The sequence below is a fragment of the Trematomus bernacchii genome, unplaced genomic scaffold, assembly GCF_902827165.1.
Source record: "Trematomus bernacchii unplaced genomic scaffold, fTreBer1.1, whole genome shotgun sequence".
Lineage (NCBI taxonomy): Eukaryota > Metazoa > Chordata > Actinopteri > Perciformes > Nototheniidae > Trematomus > Trematomus bernacchii.
In genome coordinates this window covers 23,023,468-23,041,145 of record NW_022987720.1, presented here as the reverse complement: position 1 = coordinate 23,041,145, position 17,678 = coordinate 23,023,468, and the positions used below count along the sequence as shown (strand labels likewise).

Below are 17,678 nucleotides of genomic sequence, written 5' to 3'. Positions count from 1 at the left end.
ATTTGTGTGGAAACATTTCATTATTACGATTCTTTTTTTTTTTAAACCGCCTTTCCTTTCTCTTTCTTGATCCTCCTTAGCAACGGCCATTGCAGTCCTTGACAGCAGTCTGTTCTACTGGATTGACAACTTGTCACATGTTCTGAATTGAACTTTTGATTGATCGGAACTTTTTTTTGCCTCCGTAATGTTTATGGTTGAATGTGGGCCGCAACATTTTTTCAGATTCTTAAGTGGGCCCTGATTTGAAAAAGGTTGGGAACTGCTGCCTTAACGCTTACCTGTCTCCTAACCAACCCCTTTGTCTTCCTCTTCTGCCTTTTTGGACTACAGGACACATTGCGGGAGTGCCCACCAGACCACGGCACTGATGTGGACAATGCCACTGATGTGGACTATGCCTGCAATCCTAGCCTTCAGTTTATCTCGCCCATGTACTTTGTCTCCTTCGTGCTCACCGCCCAGTTCGTGCTCATCAATGTGGTGGTGGCCGTGCTGATGAAGCACCTGGACGACTCCAACAAGGAGGCCCAAGAGGAGGCGGAGATGGATGCAGAAATTGAGCTGGAGCTGGCCCAGGGCACCCTCTGTTGCATGGGCGCCCCCAGCTGTGGGGGGGGGGAAGGTGGATAAAGGACTTGGAGGCCCAGCAGGGGCAAAAGACAGAGGATGTGTGACCAGAGAGAGGGGGGAGGGGGAGAGGAAGATGAGACATTCAGCAGGCAGCACGCACTCAGGAGCCTTCAACCTGCGGGACTCCAGCCTCAACCTGTACTCACCAGCACAAGTGAGTGTTTGTATTTCAGTACACATGTGTGTGGGAGAGAGTGTGATGATTTATTTATGTTTGTTTCCATAGAGTGTCAAAGTCCCTTTTTGATGTGGGTGGGTGGGAGTGTGCGTGTGTGCAAGTAGGGATGTATCAAACCGATTTGCAGGATAGAATACATTATTATGGATATGCATTGGCCATACAAGTCTTAATTGATTTATTTCAATTGTTTTCTTTTCTAATGTCCCAGATGTATTCCAGCTATGGTTCTCCGGACGCTTAAAGTGGCCAGCACTTTTTTATATAATGTCACATTAAGGTGTTTGTAGAATAACCTTAAAAAAAACAATTAAAGGTTGGGTAGGTAAGTTTGAGAAACCGGCTCGAGATACACTTTTTGTTATATTCCATGGAATGCTCTTAACATCCCGATAGCAATGAATATCTTAAGTGCTTTGACAAAAAATCCATTAAAAAATCATTTTAGCCAGCCCGGCTAAAATAACTGGATGGCCTACCTGCCTGTCAGCCTTCCATCTGTGCACAAACTTATCTCGTGCCCTCATTGGTCATGTGCGCGTTCGTGTGTGTTGGAGGAGGGGCTCTGTAAGGAAGTCTGAAGGAAGGGGCAGATTTTCTCCGGTTGTGTATTTTCAAATTCCTACCCTACCTTTAAATCATGTTCAATTGTTTAGCTTTTCTTCCCATGTGGATTATGCCTCAAATGTCTTTGTAATAAGAAAATACACAGAAACCTTCCTGCATTGTCCAGTCTGACACTGGAACCAGGAACATTATATTTATAAAACATATACATTATATAATCGAAAATAGGAAATTAGCACGACGCATTGCAGATTTTCTTGATGCCTAGAGATTCAGTTTTTAAATGAAAATAAACCTATATAAATTGCCTATAATTGTATTAGAGTTACTTTAATATGTGTAATGTAGACCCAGTGTGCAGCGGTATTATGTAGAATGATATGAGTTTTGTTCAGACGCAGTATCAGCTGGATATTATTTTCCGCTCCTCTGGCTGCCTGTCAGTTACAGTAGCTTCTCTTTACACGGTATCAATGCCTTGCATCATGCAGAGAAAATTACATATTTGATTCAAAAACTGGAAGAATACAAAAGAGGTCAACAATATGGCAGTAATTTCTGAGTCGTGTCTGGATGTGGCTGACGGGTGAGAGAGTGAAGATTTTTTTTCTTTTTGTGAAAATGACTGGCGACGACTTGCCGTGATTACACTCAGGCGTTTTATCAATCTCTTTGTAATATTCTTTTTCTACTTTTGTTTCTTTTCTTTTACACATCTTGTGAGGGAGGAAAGGGTGTAAGGAAGGTTAAACATCTACACAAAGAGAGGAGATACAAAGAAAAGAGAGATAAAAAGGAAAGAGACACCAAGCTGCGCCTTATTTGCAACGTTGAACAAGAGCAACATATTAAGAAATCAATTCATATGAAAGTAAAAGGCCTGAAATGAAAGGCATTTTCTAAAAGGAAAACAAACTTCTTAAGCGATATTAAGCAGATGAAAGTACGTTTTTGAGATTATAGCAACTTTAATCTCATTTTGATCAATCTTCTATTCATTTAAGCTTCATCAACCTTTCAGTACTCTCATGACACCTTTTCATCTTGCAGACGCACATGCAGACGTTACATTTTTGAAATCATCCTTTCCCTGCCTGCATCACTGTTGGAAAGTAGATAGGTCTCTCATTTCTACTTGCAGTCTGACAGCAGAGGCACAAGCTTCCATTATGAAATAGCTGAAAATAGTCTGAGATATCCACGCAGGAACACACATAAAGATGACTCACCGGCTGCCGTGAAGAGTCTCACCTGTGTAGAGCTAAAGTTGGCTGCATGGAGTCATTTTTAGCTCAGCGTGACAAACCAACGTAATACAGACCGTGGAGAAAACACTGGCAGCACCCTCCCCCTCTCCCTATCTCTCTCTCTATCTCCCCCGCTCATCCTCTGTCTCTCGAGTGATGCAATAAGGGGCCTCGCAGACCGATGCAATTTATTCAGAGCACAGGTCCTGGGGTTGGAGAGTGTGTCTGTGTGTGTGTGTGTGTGTGTGTGTGTGTCGAGAACTTGCGAGGAAGTTTACAGAAACCCAAAAATGTTTAAATCTGCTGTGCCGCTATTATATTATTTGAATCTCAACATACTGTCCAAATATTAGCAGCAGCATCTCCTGCTGGAATGCATGATCACCCTAAAAATGAACTTTTTACCTAGTTTTTTTTATATAAATCAACTATTTTTCATATATATCACTCATCAGTGTGTCCCTCCCTTCATGTGCACCTCAGAAAGGTACAGCAATTATTTTGTTGACCGCAGTGAAAATGTTTTTGAAAGATTTAGAAGGGAGTGCTGGGTATTTCGTTAGATATAAACATGTTGTTGTGCATTTTGGAAAAATGATAACATCTGGAGAAGTTAACAACACTCTGGAAATATTGGAAATGCAGCCAACATTGGAATCAAATTCTAAAAACAGTTTAATACTTTACTTCTGCAACTATTTATAAATATTAAATACGCAGCATTTAGTTGTCAATGCTATGAACGAATCTTCAAAGTGTGTAACTCTTTGGTCCAGCCCATGCTGCAACTAGAACATTCTATAATATGCCATCATACACTCTGAAAAAGTCATTTTTCGACTCCCTGGTGAAACAGTAGTAATATATTGCACAGGGACTACAGGCGACACTGTAGGAAGTCGACACAGAGAGAGTAAGAGAGGAGAGATAATAGCTGAGCCAGTGACAGTCAGATAGACGCAGTAATTAATTTCAGCTCTCTCCTCTCTCTCTCTCAACTCCCATTCCCTGTAGACGGGCCCATTGTTGTCCACTAATACAGTTATTAATGGAGGCCAGCACATAGGCCACTACAGTCAATCAAAAATATTTTTTTTATATCAAGCTCCCCACCTTCACAGAATGTATGTATGTGTGTGTGAGAGAAAAAACGCCCTTTTAATTTAAATACATGTATTTAAGAGCTGGATATGGCAGCATCAGCCGTACTGCCAGTTTGTCTTTTAATAAATGGTGGCACTGCAACACTGTTTCATTAACCAGCACGGTGTAGGTATATTTATATATAGCTGGGAGTACAGTTACTTATCTCTTGAATTCGTAGCCCCCTCAAAACACAAGCCATGAGTGATTGTAATATAACAGCATGAGTCAAAAATGTGTGTTTGCATAAGATATCTAAGTATAGTCCTGTAATCTGTGTTGTAGAAATGTGTTATGAAAATAGGCATGTGTGGGGGTTGAAGAGGAGTGACCTTGTTTCACAGTACCTTTTGGGATATATCTGCTGATGTAATACAGTTATTTTGGCTGTTGTGAATGCGCCACAGGCACAATGCAACGAATACATTGTCAAATACGATGCCTGGCCAAGAAACACAGAAATCACTTCTAAAAGTATATTCCTTTTGCTGTCAGTAGTTCTTTGTGTGCCAGATTGGTTTCTGAGAAAAAAACAATCTGGCAGATGAGATTCAAGCAAGGAGGTATCATTTAAGTCACAGTAAAAACCCTGACTGATTCAGTCTAAATTGCTTTAAACCTAATAAAACCCAGAGCACAAAGCAAATGCTTAAATCTTAAATTGTTTCAATAAGGTATTGAACAGCCTAATTGAGGTGATATATCAAATGTAATTGCACCACATGCAGTGCTGAAGGCTTTAATAGTAAAATGATGTGTTACTGGCTAATGAGGGTTTGAATTCATATTATTGAGGAGCCTTTTTCAAAAGAGAGCAGTGTTTAGCCCTTAAGCCCGACAGATTATCAAAGAGGGATTCGTTGTGGTTTGTTTGTACTTGATCTCAGACACAGAAAACACATTTGAGAAGGTTTCTTTTTCTTTTTTGGGGGAATTTTTGAAATTGTTCAATGTGAAATCTACATGTGTGGGGGTGTATATGCATGTGTGACTGTGTGCATTTGTCTGTGAGTTCATAAAGTGTAACAGCATACCTGCGTGTGCACACTGACATAATTCTAACTCTTACGATGTTTATGCATTTCCCTGCGTGTTCTTTGTCCTCGCATGTCCGCATGTGCACCTGTTGGCACCTGCGTGCAATACTGGTCTGCTGGCCTGCGTCCCGTGTGTATGTGTCCGTGTGTATGTCTGTGTGTGGGTGTGTGTGTATGTGTTCCAGGAGAGCCAATGGCTGGACAGCGTATCTCTCTTGATCAAGGATTCACTGGAGGGGGAGATGCTGATGATCGACAACCTCTCCGGTTCTGTCTTCCACCATTATTCTTCTCCTCCACCCATCTGCAGAGATTGCAAGGGCCACCCACAAGAGGTACCACCATGACCTGAATGAAAACACCCATATATGCGACACACACACACACACACACACACACACACACACACACACACACACACACACACACACACACACACACACACACACACACACACACACACACACACACACACACACACACACACACACACACACACACACACACACACCTGTTGAGGCCAGTAACCCCAGATATTAAATCCATCCTTGTGGTTTGAAGTTACAAAGAAAAACTGAACCACAAGCATCCATTTTTCTTTCCAAACAGTTGGCTGACACGACTATCCACAGTGCTATAAATAGACACACATTTTAACATGATCATTTTTAGTGACAGTTTCTCCCCACTGAGTTTTACTGGACCAACCTGGAGGCCAATGTTGATCAAACATGTCAGAATCTCTACTGTAAGTCACTTTGTTGCACTTAAATATACTTCCGCCTTAGAATATGAAACCTTTTAATAATAAAAAAAACACCCCTGTGTTGGGTTAGGGCCATTTTAGCAACCATGTGGCTAGATGCTTTTATTACCGCTTTAACAATGTCATTTAAAAAATGCACCCAAGAACATAGTTTTTCTAGCAAATAAACGTTCCTTTGATCAAAGTCGCAGGTGAATCTGTTTTTTTTTTGCTTGACAGCTGTGTACAGTTAGAGAAAGAGGGCAGCACTTACAGTCATCCACAAAGCAGCCAGACTGAGATATCAACTGATTGCAGAGTATGCACCGTCTATTGGAAAACGACATGGTTAAGTTGCCGTGTTCAGTCAGGACATCTTACCAATGGCTACGCTCATAATTCAAAAATATTCCAGGATTTTTAAGTCTCGTTTTATTCCAATGTTCAGTGGTGGGAAAGAACCAGGTCAGCTTTGAAGCTCCGAAATACATTAGTGCTGTCACAGATGTGAGGCACCCAAATCAGATTCTTCCTGTCAAATACATTTAAATTTAAAAATGTGCTGGACACAGATTTGTAGATGGAGCAATCATAGAAAATGGTGAAAAACTTGATTTTCAAAATGCTTTTACCCCTTTGCCTGAAAGTGGGACTGAATATGGATCATTCTAAGAGGTTTTGGTCCATTAAGCCTGATTTTGTCCTCTGAGATGTTTGGTAAATATAACCCCAGGTGTTGGATGAAAATAAAGTAGATTTTAAATAATTTAACACAGGATGAAATCTACTTTTCTTATACATAAATACACATATGTCAAAATATACAATAGACGCCAGTAAGTACACATACATGCACACACAGGATGTTTTTTTTTACCAGTGTTTGTTGTGCAAAACCAATTTCTGCCTGAACCTGAATACACAAACTGACACACATACAAGACAAACACTTTTTGGCACAAACACAACCATGATGTTTTGTTGCAGATTACATGCATGCAGGGACACTCTCAGAAACATGCATTTGCTTGTACTTCCACTAACATACTCACAAAGGGCTTCGTTCATTACACAATGCAGATTGTATGAAAAGTGAATCAACTGTAAAGGGCGTCAACTACTGTATGTGTTATTATTTCACAGTATAACAGAGAGTGTTAGCCCTTAATTCATCATTATTGTGTATCAACTGTCCTGCAGAAATGTGGATTAATGAGGCCCGTTGCATGCTAACACACATGCAGCCATCCCTGATTTGCATGCATGCACGCACTAACACTCAACTCCACTCGTGCTTGTATTTTGGGGTATTTTGTAAGCAGGAAATGCTGTATAAACCACACTGTTGAACTTACTATCCTGTGCCAGTGTTGTCCATCATAATGACAAAGTGCAGCGGGTCAGCTCAGAAGGAGCAATAACTGGGCTCTACCCCTCCTCACCTGACAGGCTGCTTTCTGCCTGTCTGCAGATGCTGTCAAACTATCAATCTGTCCTACCTCTTTTACATGCTTCCTCTTTCCATGTGTCCCTTTGCCCCTCTGGCTTTCCCTTTGTGTATCTCTGATTTGCTGTATCTGATCGTGTACTGTTATCCTATCATTTCCCATGAACTTAACCATCAAACGTGCATGCTGTTCATTTATGTGTGGGAGATAGATCCTGTGTGGGTGTGTGTCATTTTTTAAGACAGATGTTCTTTCACTTCTGTGTTATGTACAATGTTTTTGAGATTAAGCGGACAGGCAGACACAGCAGGACACCTGGGTGCAAAGTGTGCGTCAGGGGGAATATTCATAAAGTAGCTGCCTAATTAAGAGAGACTGACTGACTGATCTTAGCCTTCAGCGAACAGTTCAATGGATTACTGAAGGCTGTTTCCATTTGTTCAGTAGCTATCATACATTAGCAGTAAACACCATCATTTCTCTGAGTGCCGTCATGGAAGGCGGCATCAGATTTTAGGAAGCTGTTTTAAAGTTCAGAAAACTACCTGAACAGGCACAGGGCTAAAACATATTTATTGACATCAGCAGAGCCTGCATTTGTCAGGCAAAAGATATCCCATAATGAGAGAACTGGGTCGTATTGGCAGGTTGAAGAAATGAGAAGAAATGATTTGCAGAATATACTGGAGTTTGTTTTGCCGTGTAGATGTTGTGTATTGTGTAACATACATGTATATGACTTAAAAGCAACTATGATACAAACATTGGAATACATATTACCAAATCATTTAAATCAGCTATTTTCAAGTGGTCAGCAGAGTGGTCTTTCGGTCGACCTGAAAGTTATAGACAGCAAACAGGACGATTTGGAGCTGTGCTTGTTTTTACTCCTGCATGTTGTAGAAAATTATCATTTGACTGCTGGTGTAATTTGTTTAACATAAATGCTTATCGTGTCCACACTAGCATGCGTCAGTCAATGTGGCCCTCAGGCCCTGAGATATCAGTCAAGCTTATTCTTTTTGCCAACTCACTCTATCTTCTAGTATCATTGCCTCCCAGTGGCATTGATGAAAACAAAACCAATGCTTTTCCTTTTTCACTCTCAGGCTGCAATGGACATTTTCAATCGGGTCTTGCCTGAGTCCCCCAGTGAAGCCTTTAATATCTCTGCAGTTACCCTGGAAGCAACTGTGTGTAGCAACTCCCCCTGTATTCATCGTGCCTTTTTTCATTGTCCCCGGAGGCACAGTCAAGAACACGAGAAGTAGTTTCCATTAACTTCCAAAATAAATGTACCAACCAATGATTCCCATGGACCTTTTTCAAGCCATTTACAATGGCTACAGTAGGGAGAGGGCCGATGTACAGAAATAAAACAGAAAAAGTGCTAAGTGCTCCTTTAAATTAATGAGTTGCATTACCTCTGCTTTGCTTCCTTGTCTCATCCCACCTCTCTCTCTTTCTCTATCTCTTTCTTTCCCCCCCCCCCCCTTTGGGCAATGGTAATTTACTGGTGCATATCAGCCATGAGTCGTTCTCTATGAACCTCCTTTTCTTTCTCACCTACGGGTACGTGTTAATTTATCGCTAACAGGCCTCACTCCATTGGATTTCACTGGGCCCGTTTTAAGTACCCTTCTTAATGCTTCTCTCTGGCTATTTATTGCTCCGTCTCTTTAAAGAAAACACTGCTTGAGCTCATCATAGCACCCCCAGAACCCTGAATTCCACTCCAGCTCACTGTTTGCAGTATGTTTTGAAAAAGCGCTGCAAGGGGAAAGACAGGGAAAAAGCTCACAGAAGGCTTATTTCGCACGATTTTAAAACCCACTTGCCAAATGATCTACCTGCTGAGCAAATAGCTGGAGATGATGTTGAAGAACTGAGAGAGAGAGAGAAAGTAGTAACAGTTCGAGTAATTGTTGTCACTTCCTAATTATTTGGGTTTTTTCCGTAAAGGTTGCTGTACATGTGTGAGAGTATTTCAAGGATTATGAAAGGCCATTACACACAGCAAACTCATTTCAATGTACACCTGTGTTTGAAAACATACTCAGTCGGCTGTAGGGGTAGAATTATGAGGGTCTGGTGCAGCTACAACTTCACTCTTGACGGCCAGAAAGACATCTCTTCACTCTCGATTACATGTACATGCACACCCACCTGCTGTGTACGCACTGCTTGGATATCTGCCTCTCGCCGCTCATTCAGCCTCTCTCTCTCTTCACAAATGTTGCTCAATGAATGATGACAAAGCAATGTTGTTCTTTTTTTAAATCTCTCACCTTGCTCTCTTTACAAACAGGTGCCTCGGCATTTTGGCCACTTTGAATTGTCAACATCTGGTGAAGCATATGGAAACTTGGCGGAGGTTTTACCTATTTTGTCTGTGTAGCTCATATGGGCCTGTAGGAATATCTCTATGTAAACCATAAATGAATAATGAGAGACATCTTCAAAACAGTGTTGCTGACCCTTTAGAATTGTAATATCTATGTATACAAAGATATCATATATTGAGGTCAGTCATGGTTGTTGTGAACAATAGAATAATTCATGCATTATATTTAGCACTGATAAGACAATGCGCTATTAATTCCAGGAAGTCTCAAATGTTTGCTGCTCCTATTTCCCATCCCTTCCCGTCTTAAGACATGAATAACAGAGGTCACTTTTTGCAGCAGATCAGGATGGCAGAGATTGAGCAGGCATCCCTGAGGTCAGAGCAAATGTCAGACAAGTCCTCGTCCCCCGCCCTGCCAGATGACCTCAGCCTGGACGAACACACCTCCTATCAGCTGCTGCCGCAAGAGTGCAAGGTGGGTGTGAGCAGAGTGGGGGGGGGGGGGGGGGGGATTTTTCCTGACGGCCATAACTGCCTTAGATAACACAAGTGAGAGCAACACATCGGACATTTTAGTTGAAACATAAAAACACATTGTATTCATACGCCTTGAGATATTATTAACATAATAATGTGTTTTATTGATCATTTTGCTTTGTGGCGATTGCGGGACGGATTAAAATGGCCCTTGGGCCTTTTGTAACATATGTGTGCCTCAGGCCTTGAAAAATACTGAGTACTAATAATTATATATACGCATATCCCCAGGACTCATTAACGAATGAAAAAAAGACATTGCAAGGTAATTAAAATGTTGTTTTTAATACGCTACAAAGTTAGATCCCATCTTTATTAAGTGGTAATAATGTGCATGTTGCAAAGATTTAGTTTGTATTGCCTTGCCCAGTAGTTGCTATTCAGGCTGCTTGGATAGAAATCCTGCTATAATGATGTTCATTCCAGTAATACTTCGCAGAGAGTGATTAGTGACTATGTGACCTAGAGCCAGGGACTGAACATCTACTTTAATGTCAGCACCTGGTTAATTTAGTTAGGATGCATACCTGCTTGTCAGATCTTCTCAGAAGGTCTTTTTGTGTTAAAAAAAATAAATAAAGTTTTAGAACAAGAAAAAGCTGCAGTAACCACTCTCATAACAATGCATCCTCATTTCACATAGTATGCCCACTAGTTTTTACTTGACATGTACAGTACACTGGTACTTTGTCCTATTGCTCCCAAAGGGTGAACACAAACAATAGTATTTGCTATCCGATAATTTGTTATATTTAATCAAGGAAGCACAAAACAAATGACCATAATAAAACTGTTGGCATAGCTATGCTGTAGGCGCTCCTGTGAATTACAGTCCAAACCTTTGGTTCCAGAGGCCCCTTTATCTCTTTCTCTCTGTGTATCAGAGGTTACTATCTTGTCTTTGAAGAATCCACAGTCTCGGCTCATGAATAAAACGAGGCTCTCCCTAGTGGCTGTCCTGGGTGGCTCTCTTGCCTCCATCTCTTTACACCCACTCTCCCCATTTCCACTTTATCGTGCATGCTTCTACTCTCCCAGCGTTGCCCCTCTGGTAATTGCACACCTTCTCTGCACCTCCCTCTAGCCCCTGTATCTCTTTTCCTTATCGTCCGTCCTTCCTAGATATCCCCGTCTGTAATGGGGTAATGCTGCTTGGTTGAGGATAGCCAGATAAGCCTGCAATCGCCAAGCATGGCTGTGAACCAATGCTCATTAGAGAAGGGGGGATAGGAAAAGAGATAAGAGGGAAAGGCAGAAGGTGAGGCAGGATCTAAGGTTAGGGATTTTATATGTCAAACATTGTTTGGTAAAAAATATTGTGTGTGCAAAGGTTGTTTGAGGTGTGTTTGGGTGGCTGTCTACTTGAAAGGGGGCTGTTCAGTGGCTATAACTGAACAACTCCGAGATACAATACACTAGTGGGAGCACAAAAGAGTACCCTCACACACACTCCTGTGCACGAACACGCACAAATGATTCTGCAGTCCCTTCATGATGGTAATTAAAACGTACGAGGTAAGCTTACAAATCTGAACTGCCCTAATCTACCTCCTGCTTCCACTTCCAGCTGTTGCAGCCATCACACACAGGCACATTGATATACAAACATTTATTGTCACGATATTTAAAATTAACATGTCAATTACAGGCTCTTTCAGCTCATAATCAGTCCTCAACGCTTCCCTAGCACTTACAGGAAACACCAGAGGGGTGATGTGAATAAGAGGCCATGTTTGATATCGGCAAGATGCCAAAGGGTCTTCTTTCTTCTGTTCCACATTTTCTATCAGGCTTCTTTGAGCAATTATCACAAACATAATGCTAATCCTTAACTTGACTTGTCCTTTTGCAGAAGGAAAAAGAGCTAAAGGCTAATACAAGCTATGCTAATGACTATAAGCCCAAGCATGTCTATGTGTTTTCCCCTACATCTCCAATGTGTTTTTTTTAATAAATTGAGTAAAGGTCCACACCTACTTGATTAACCTCTCCTGTAGATGAATTGGAAAGTACTTTCTTTAATGTCAGCTCATCTGTTTTCTTCCAGGGAAGGTGCAGCAGTGACTCCCGCAGCTCTGATGAGGCTGGAGGGGGGGGGAGTCATGCAGGAGGCCCCCCCACCCAGACGGTGGTGCAGAGCCTGGGCCAGCCGTGCAGGCCCCTCATCGCTGGGATCGATGTGGAGACTGCAATACAGGAGATGGAGATGCAAACACATCGACCACACACATGCACTCCTCACTGTAGCCCTGGTGAGTAAAACCAGATATTAATAAATATACATTAAAAATATTTCAGTATTTTTACTCTACTACCAAGCTGATTTTCAAAGGAATCTATTAATGATAAATGGATTTAAATATGCTTTTGTACCAGCAAATAACATCAATTTCTATTAAATGTCTTGCTTGGTTTATGTTCCAATTTCGGTGGTGAGTGACATTTGGAAGACATATTTTTAGCAAGGTTTTTTAGGAGGTGGTGGAGCTGACACAAGGTTGTATACCAAATAGAATCACAAATAATAGATACCCACTTCTCATTAAAACCTCAACAAATATCTAAAATCAGGAAAACCCCTTTCAGAAGGAAGCACTTGGGTATGTGATTAGACTGATATATGGGACGAATACTCTTATGCTGTAGCTTTCAAACGGACAAGGGACACGATTAACATAAACTGACACCACGATAAAAATGGAAAGAGTGTTTCCCCCCCCCCCCCCCCCAGGTGGCATTTCCAGAAGCAGCAACCAGGAAAGAAACGGAGAAGGTGGAGGTGGAGCGAGTGGCGTGTCTCCTCTCTTTCATCTGCCCGCAGAGTTCTTCCACCCCGCAGTAGCAGCCATCCCAGCACCCCCCCGCAGCAGGAGCCTACGGCTGACCAGGGGCCTCAGGCTGACCTCCCCTGCCTCCTGGGCCTCACTCCGCTCCCCAGGGGCCCACAGCAAGATGCTCTGCACACAGGTAAGACGAGAGGAGTGGCATACACAATCAAATAACACACTAAAAGTGGATGAAGATAGTTGTGAGGTTTTAACGAAGTAGAGTCTTGAGTAATTTGCTTGCTGTTAATGGTGAAGCAAAAATAAAATGATGAATTGTTGTGTTTCGCTGGAGGAGAAATTACCTGTGTGGTCACTGACAACAGACGATCCTTGATCCAATAGCATGATGAAAACTGGTTTTACATTCAGTTTATTTCTACTATTGTGTGTTGTGTTAAAATATAACATATTTAACATTTGTGCTTCACTTTCTTTTGTCTACGCTCTACCTCTTGTCCTCAGTACCCGTCCCACAGTGACTCGTCCCTTGCTACAGGCAGCTCTGAGGGCAGCCTCCAGACCACCCTAGAAGAGGGCCTGAGCTTCAGCATCTCCCCACCACAGAACTTGGAGTTGTCTTTGCCGACAGCTCCCTTACCACTCGTGTGCCCTCTCCCGCTGCCTGAAGACAGCACCGCCATCTCCTCCCCGGTCCGGACCCTGAGACAGCGGCCCAGCCCCTCGTCGGCCCTCACCCTCCTGGCCACCAAGGGCCACCAGCGGAGCCAGAGCAGTGGCCGAGGGAGCACCAGCCCGGGCTACACCCGGGACGACTCCATCGACCCTTCAGACGAGGACCTGGGCATAGGTATTGGGTCGTCCATTGGGGGCTGTGGCTCCAGCCAAGCGGGCAACAGTGAACATTTGTCAGAGACGCTGAGCAGCTTGTCTCTCACATCCCTGCTGTCCCCCAGCTCCCTGGTGTACCCGGGGGTAGCAGTGAAGAAGTGCAACAGCACAGGCAGCCTGGACCAAGGGGGGATGCTGCTGTCGTCCCGGGGCAGGGAGAGCCGCAGGGAGATTCTGGGACTGGAGCTTATGGACCCCCAAGGCTTTTTGGCCAACCCTTGGACGGGAGTATTGGTGGATACAAGAGGAGAAGGAAGAGGGGAAATAGTAGATGGTCAGCAAGGGTTCAAAGTGAAGAGCTCAAGCCAAACAACAGTAGGGCCTTGTCGGGAAAACAGATGAAACCTACTGTTCACTCTCTCTTTGTCTCTCCATTCCTTGGATCTAAACCCATAGCTGTCCCTCTCACTCTCTCTGCTTCCATCAGTGAGAGAGAGGCTCGACGACACACGATGTCCCGTATTCCAAAACCAAACCCTCATCTTGCCCCCTCAACCCCTTTCTATACATTTGTATAAGTCCTATTTTGTGCTACCTAGAGTACTGGTCTTGGTTAGGCGAGGAAGGGGGCCTGGCGAAGTAAAGGCCCAAGGGCTTAACTTGAAGGGGTGGACATGGAAGGTTCTGCTCACATTGGAAGACCAGGAGACCCATTTGTATCAGGGAGTCAGTAAAAGCAGAGACAAAAGAGCTTTAACTCAAAGACACCAGAGAGTCTTGTTGTTGCTCTACTGTAATTTTCTTTTCCTGGTGTCAGCTTGGGAGGTCGAAAATGCAAAAATAGAAGTACCCAAACTGAAAATATCTCTCCATGCCAACACAGACTGTTTGGGATTGTTTATGTTTCAGAGGCAGTGCAGCAAGTAAGTGGGAGGAGGCTCGGAAGTGGCAGAATATTTGAAGGCGGAAGGAAGGCTGGCAAAGGAGAAGGCAGATCATTTGTTTGGCTGGGAATGCAAAAAGCGGATCTAATGTCCATCTGTTCTGGCAGACGGAAACAACAGGTCCTACTCTCTCTGGCACAGGACCTTCTGCTGAGTTCAGAGTCAAAATGCAAGGTAGAGGAGAGTTCAAGAGTGAGTGCTCATAGCGTGAGTGAGAGCACTGCCTCAGGTATCCAAGGCATGAATTCGATTATTCTCAACACTTCACCATACCTCTGTATTTTTGAAACAGGAGATGGGCATCGACTGATCAAAGCTTTGTGCCTCTGTTAACTTGAGTGGCAGCGGATAATGAAAATAAATGGACAGATTGCGGATGTATGACCGTGCATGGAGCTATTCGTGAAATTGCTTATTTTTTTTCTCTCTATCTCCAACATATCACACTCACTCAAACATGAAGAAATGAGTCTGAATGAGAGCCAGGTTGGATGGAGCTTTACAAACCCCATCAGAAGAAACAATAACGTGTGCATGGGGCAGCCTTTTGTGGACCAAAATGGTTCACAGTTTGACAATAAAGTGAGTCTTGAAGCACACTCCTTTTTCACTTCCTCTCACCATGCTTAAGGATTTGAGACGAATGGACAGACCCACAAGAGTTGCGAGGGACGTGGACTGCATAAAGGAATTGCATTTAACCAAGATTTTTACCTATATACAGAAGTGTATCAAGATGTCAGTGTTGGGTGATAACCATGTGATTTCTATTCCACTATTTTTGTAGAAAAAGAGAATAGGCACGTGCAAGTGTTGCCGTTACTTAATCCCTATTTCATTTAACCCATACGATCTCTTTAACTTGTTGTCTAGGACTTTTTGTCTGCCAGTGGCTTCCAGTTTTATAACATTTTTTAAAGTGTGGACGGTGTATAAAACAACGAAGCAAAAAATGTCAAATGAACTTTGTGCGCTGAAGAGATTGTTCCCTCCAGCACATTTCTCTTTGGGGACACTGGTTCCTCATGGATTCTTTTTTTTTTTCAGACGTTGGAGTCACAGGGGACAACCAGAGATGCGAACAGCCATATTCACTCAGCACATGAGGATCGTTCTAGCTCACAGACATTCCTTGCTGCACACAGGGAACTTTGTTTGCTTTTAGCCTCCTATGCTAAAAAAAGAAAAAAAAAGAAACCTTGAATAGCGGGAACCATCTCTATGAAAGCTTTAATTTGAGAGTTACTCCACAACATATCAATTATGGACACATTAGTGTTCTTTAAGCATGGTTCTGGGATTGCAATACAGTATGCTTTTTCTTGAAATGACCCTGATGCACTCATCTTCTCTTCCCCATCTCCTCACACATACAGTATGTTGTAGCAACCCTTACACACACCATGTGTCTGTTATCAAAAACTGACACTGTAATAATGAACAAAACATTGCATCTTTTAATGCAAGCTTATTTTGCTTCTCGCTCCATCCCAAAAGGACATGCTCATATTTTAGCCTGATATTTAGAGGTAGACTGTTGTATCCCCAGTGTTTTGATCATTACCTTACTTTTTTAAATTTCTCAAAAAAGAATTAGGTGATGTGAGAAAATCTGAGGGATTGACCTTTTGTACCATGCAAAATCACTTTGATGACTATGTTTTATCACATGGTGTTAGGTATTAATGGGTGACAGTAAAGACAGTTGTGTGAGTGTATGCCTGTGTGTGTGTGTGTGCGTGCGTGCGTGTGTTTATGACTTCAGGTGAAGAGTTGCCTTTTCCTGAAGTCTCCCGTTTGTCAGTGAGAATCCCTGAGATTAAAGTTTTGATGAGGGAAAAACGCGAAGCAACCAAGGGCTGTTTTAGCTTCAAATATATATCCTAACAAATCCTTATGTCAATGAATATGGCATCAAAGGTTAAAGCCTGATTACGCAGCAATAAATGTTCTATGTGTATGCCCTGAGTAAATGATGTCAATGTGATTTTTATCTCCTCAGAACACAACAGTATTCATTACTGTCTGTTTTTGCATCTACTTGTCTGAAACAACAACCAATCAGATAGCACCTCTGCCCTCTCGAAGACCAATCAGTAGTGAGATGGGCTGCAATTGGACGACATGAACAATTGAGGTTATTGAACTCAGGTCGGGGGGTAAAAACCACTGGTACATTTTTAAAGATAGCTGTAAAGGTGTGCTCAGACTGAAATCGGAGAAAATGTTCAACTCGCTTTATTCGCACAAATTTGACTGCTGGAGTGTTTATCCACGCCTAACAGCCAATGCACCCAGAGTCCAGATGTTAGCTGAAACGACCTAACAGTGTGTGTGAGCAGAGTGTGCCTTTGTACAGTAGGTGTGTGCTCTGAATCGGACTGATGTGGAAACTTGATCTCAAGCTGTTTCTGTTATTTCCTCCGGACTCTCTTTGTCTCTGTATGTTCATAAAGTGGAGTACAATAGCTCGGGTTTAAGCACACACTTTCTGCAGCATTTTCAACCTGTGTGGACGTGATTTTGCTTCAGTTCACGCTGCCTTGAGTAAACTACCTTGTCCATTGAATTTGTATGCAATCACGCCGCCTCTGACATTTGCTCCGCCTTCAGTCTGAACACACCTTGAGAGTGTACAATTCACATTTGTACATATCTTTGTATTTTGATCTGCATGTGTGCATTGCTGCCAGTGACCCTGATTATATCATTAGTATGCATTTCATAAAATTGTACAAAGTTAAAGGGAATGCCCCGGTGTTTTTTGACTGCTGCTATAAATCCACAACAAAATATCAAATGGGAGTAAAAAAAAGTCAGAAACAGCTGATTCTATATCATTAAACGTGTTGTGTTAATACGTATCTGATCAAAAGAGAGTCATGACTGTATGAGGCAGGGAAAGGAAAGACAGGGACACAAAAGCAGGAAGTTTACCGAGTTGACAGCTGGACAACAGACAGTGTGAGAGACTGATGTAGAGATGCTGCCGGAGCAGGAGACTTCTCCAGACAGCTTGTCATCAGCAGCCTCGCCCAGCAGAGCCGCCGGTGCGAGAGAGCACATTATACATGCACGCTGAACTCCGAGGTGTTGTTTACCTCACACCCACAACCAACCAGCCCTCCACCTCATCTAACCTCTCAAAACCAGCACTCCCTGCAGGCCCCCTGTCCTTCAAATGTCACTGCAGGGAGGGTGTGTGGTGAGCGGTAAGTGTTCCTGTGTCTCTAAC

The 17,678-nt window shown here is 42.7% G+C and overlaps 1 protein-coding gene across 1 annotated transcript in view; it reads left to right on the top strand.

Annotated features, from left to right (window-relative positions):
* The window catches only part of cacna1ia (calcium voltage-gated channel subunit alpha1 Ia), a 76,519-nt gene extending 59,331 nt beyond the window's left edge, over positions 1 to 17,188 (top strand). The window contains exons 30-36 of the mRNA XM_034142249.1: positions 334 to 600; positions 695 to 787; positions 4,991 to 5,140; positions 9,683 to 9,820; positions 11,930 to 12,134; positions 12,614 to 12,849; positions 13,173 to 17,188. Of these exons, the coding sequence (XP_033998140.1) occupies positions 334 to 600; positions 695 to 787; positions 4,991 to 5,140; positions 9,683 to 9,820; positions 11,930 to 12,134; positions 12,614 to 12,849; positions 13,173 to 13,901 (1,818 nt within the window). The 3' untranslated portion in view covers positions 13,902 to 17,188. The remainder of the gene's footprint in view (positions 1 to 333; positions 601 to 694; positions 788 to 4,990; positions 5,141 to 9,682; positions 9,821 to 11,929; positions 12,135 to 12,613; positions 12,850 to 13,172) is intronic.
* Positions 17,189 to 17,678: the final 490 nt, after the last annotated feature.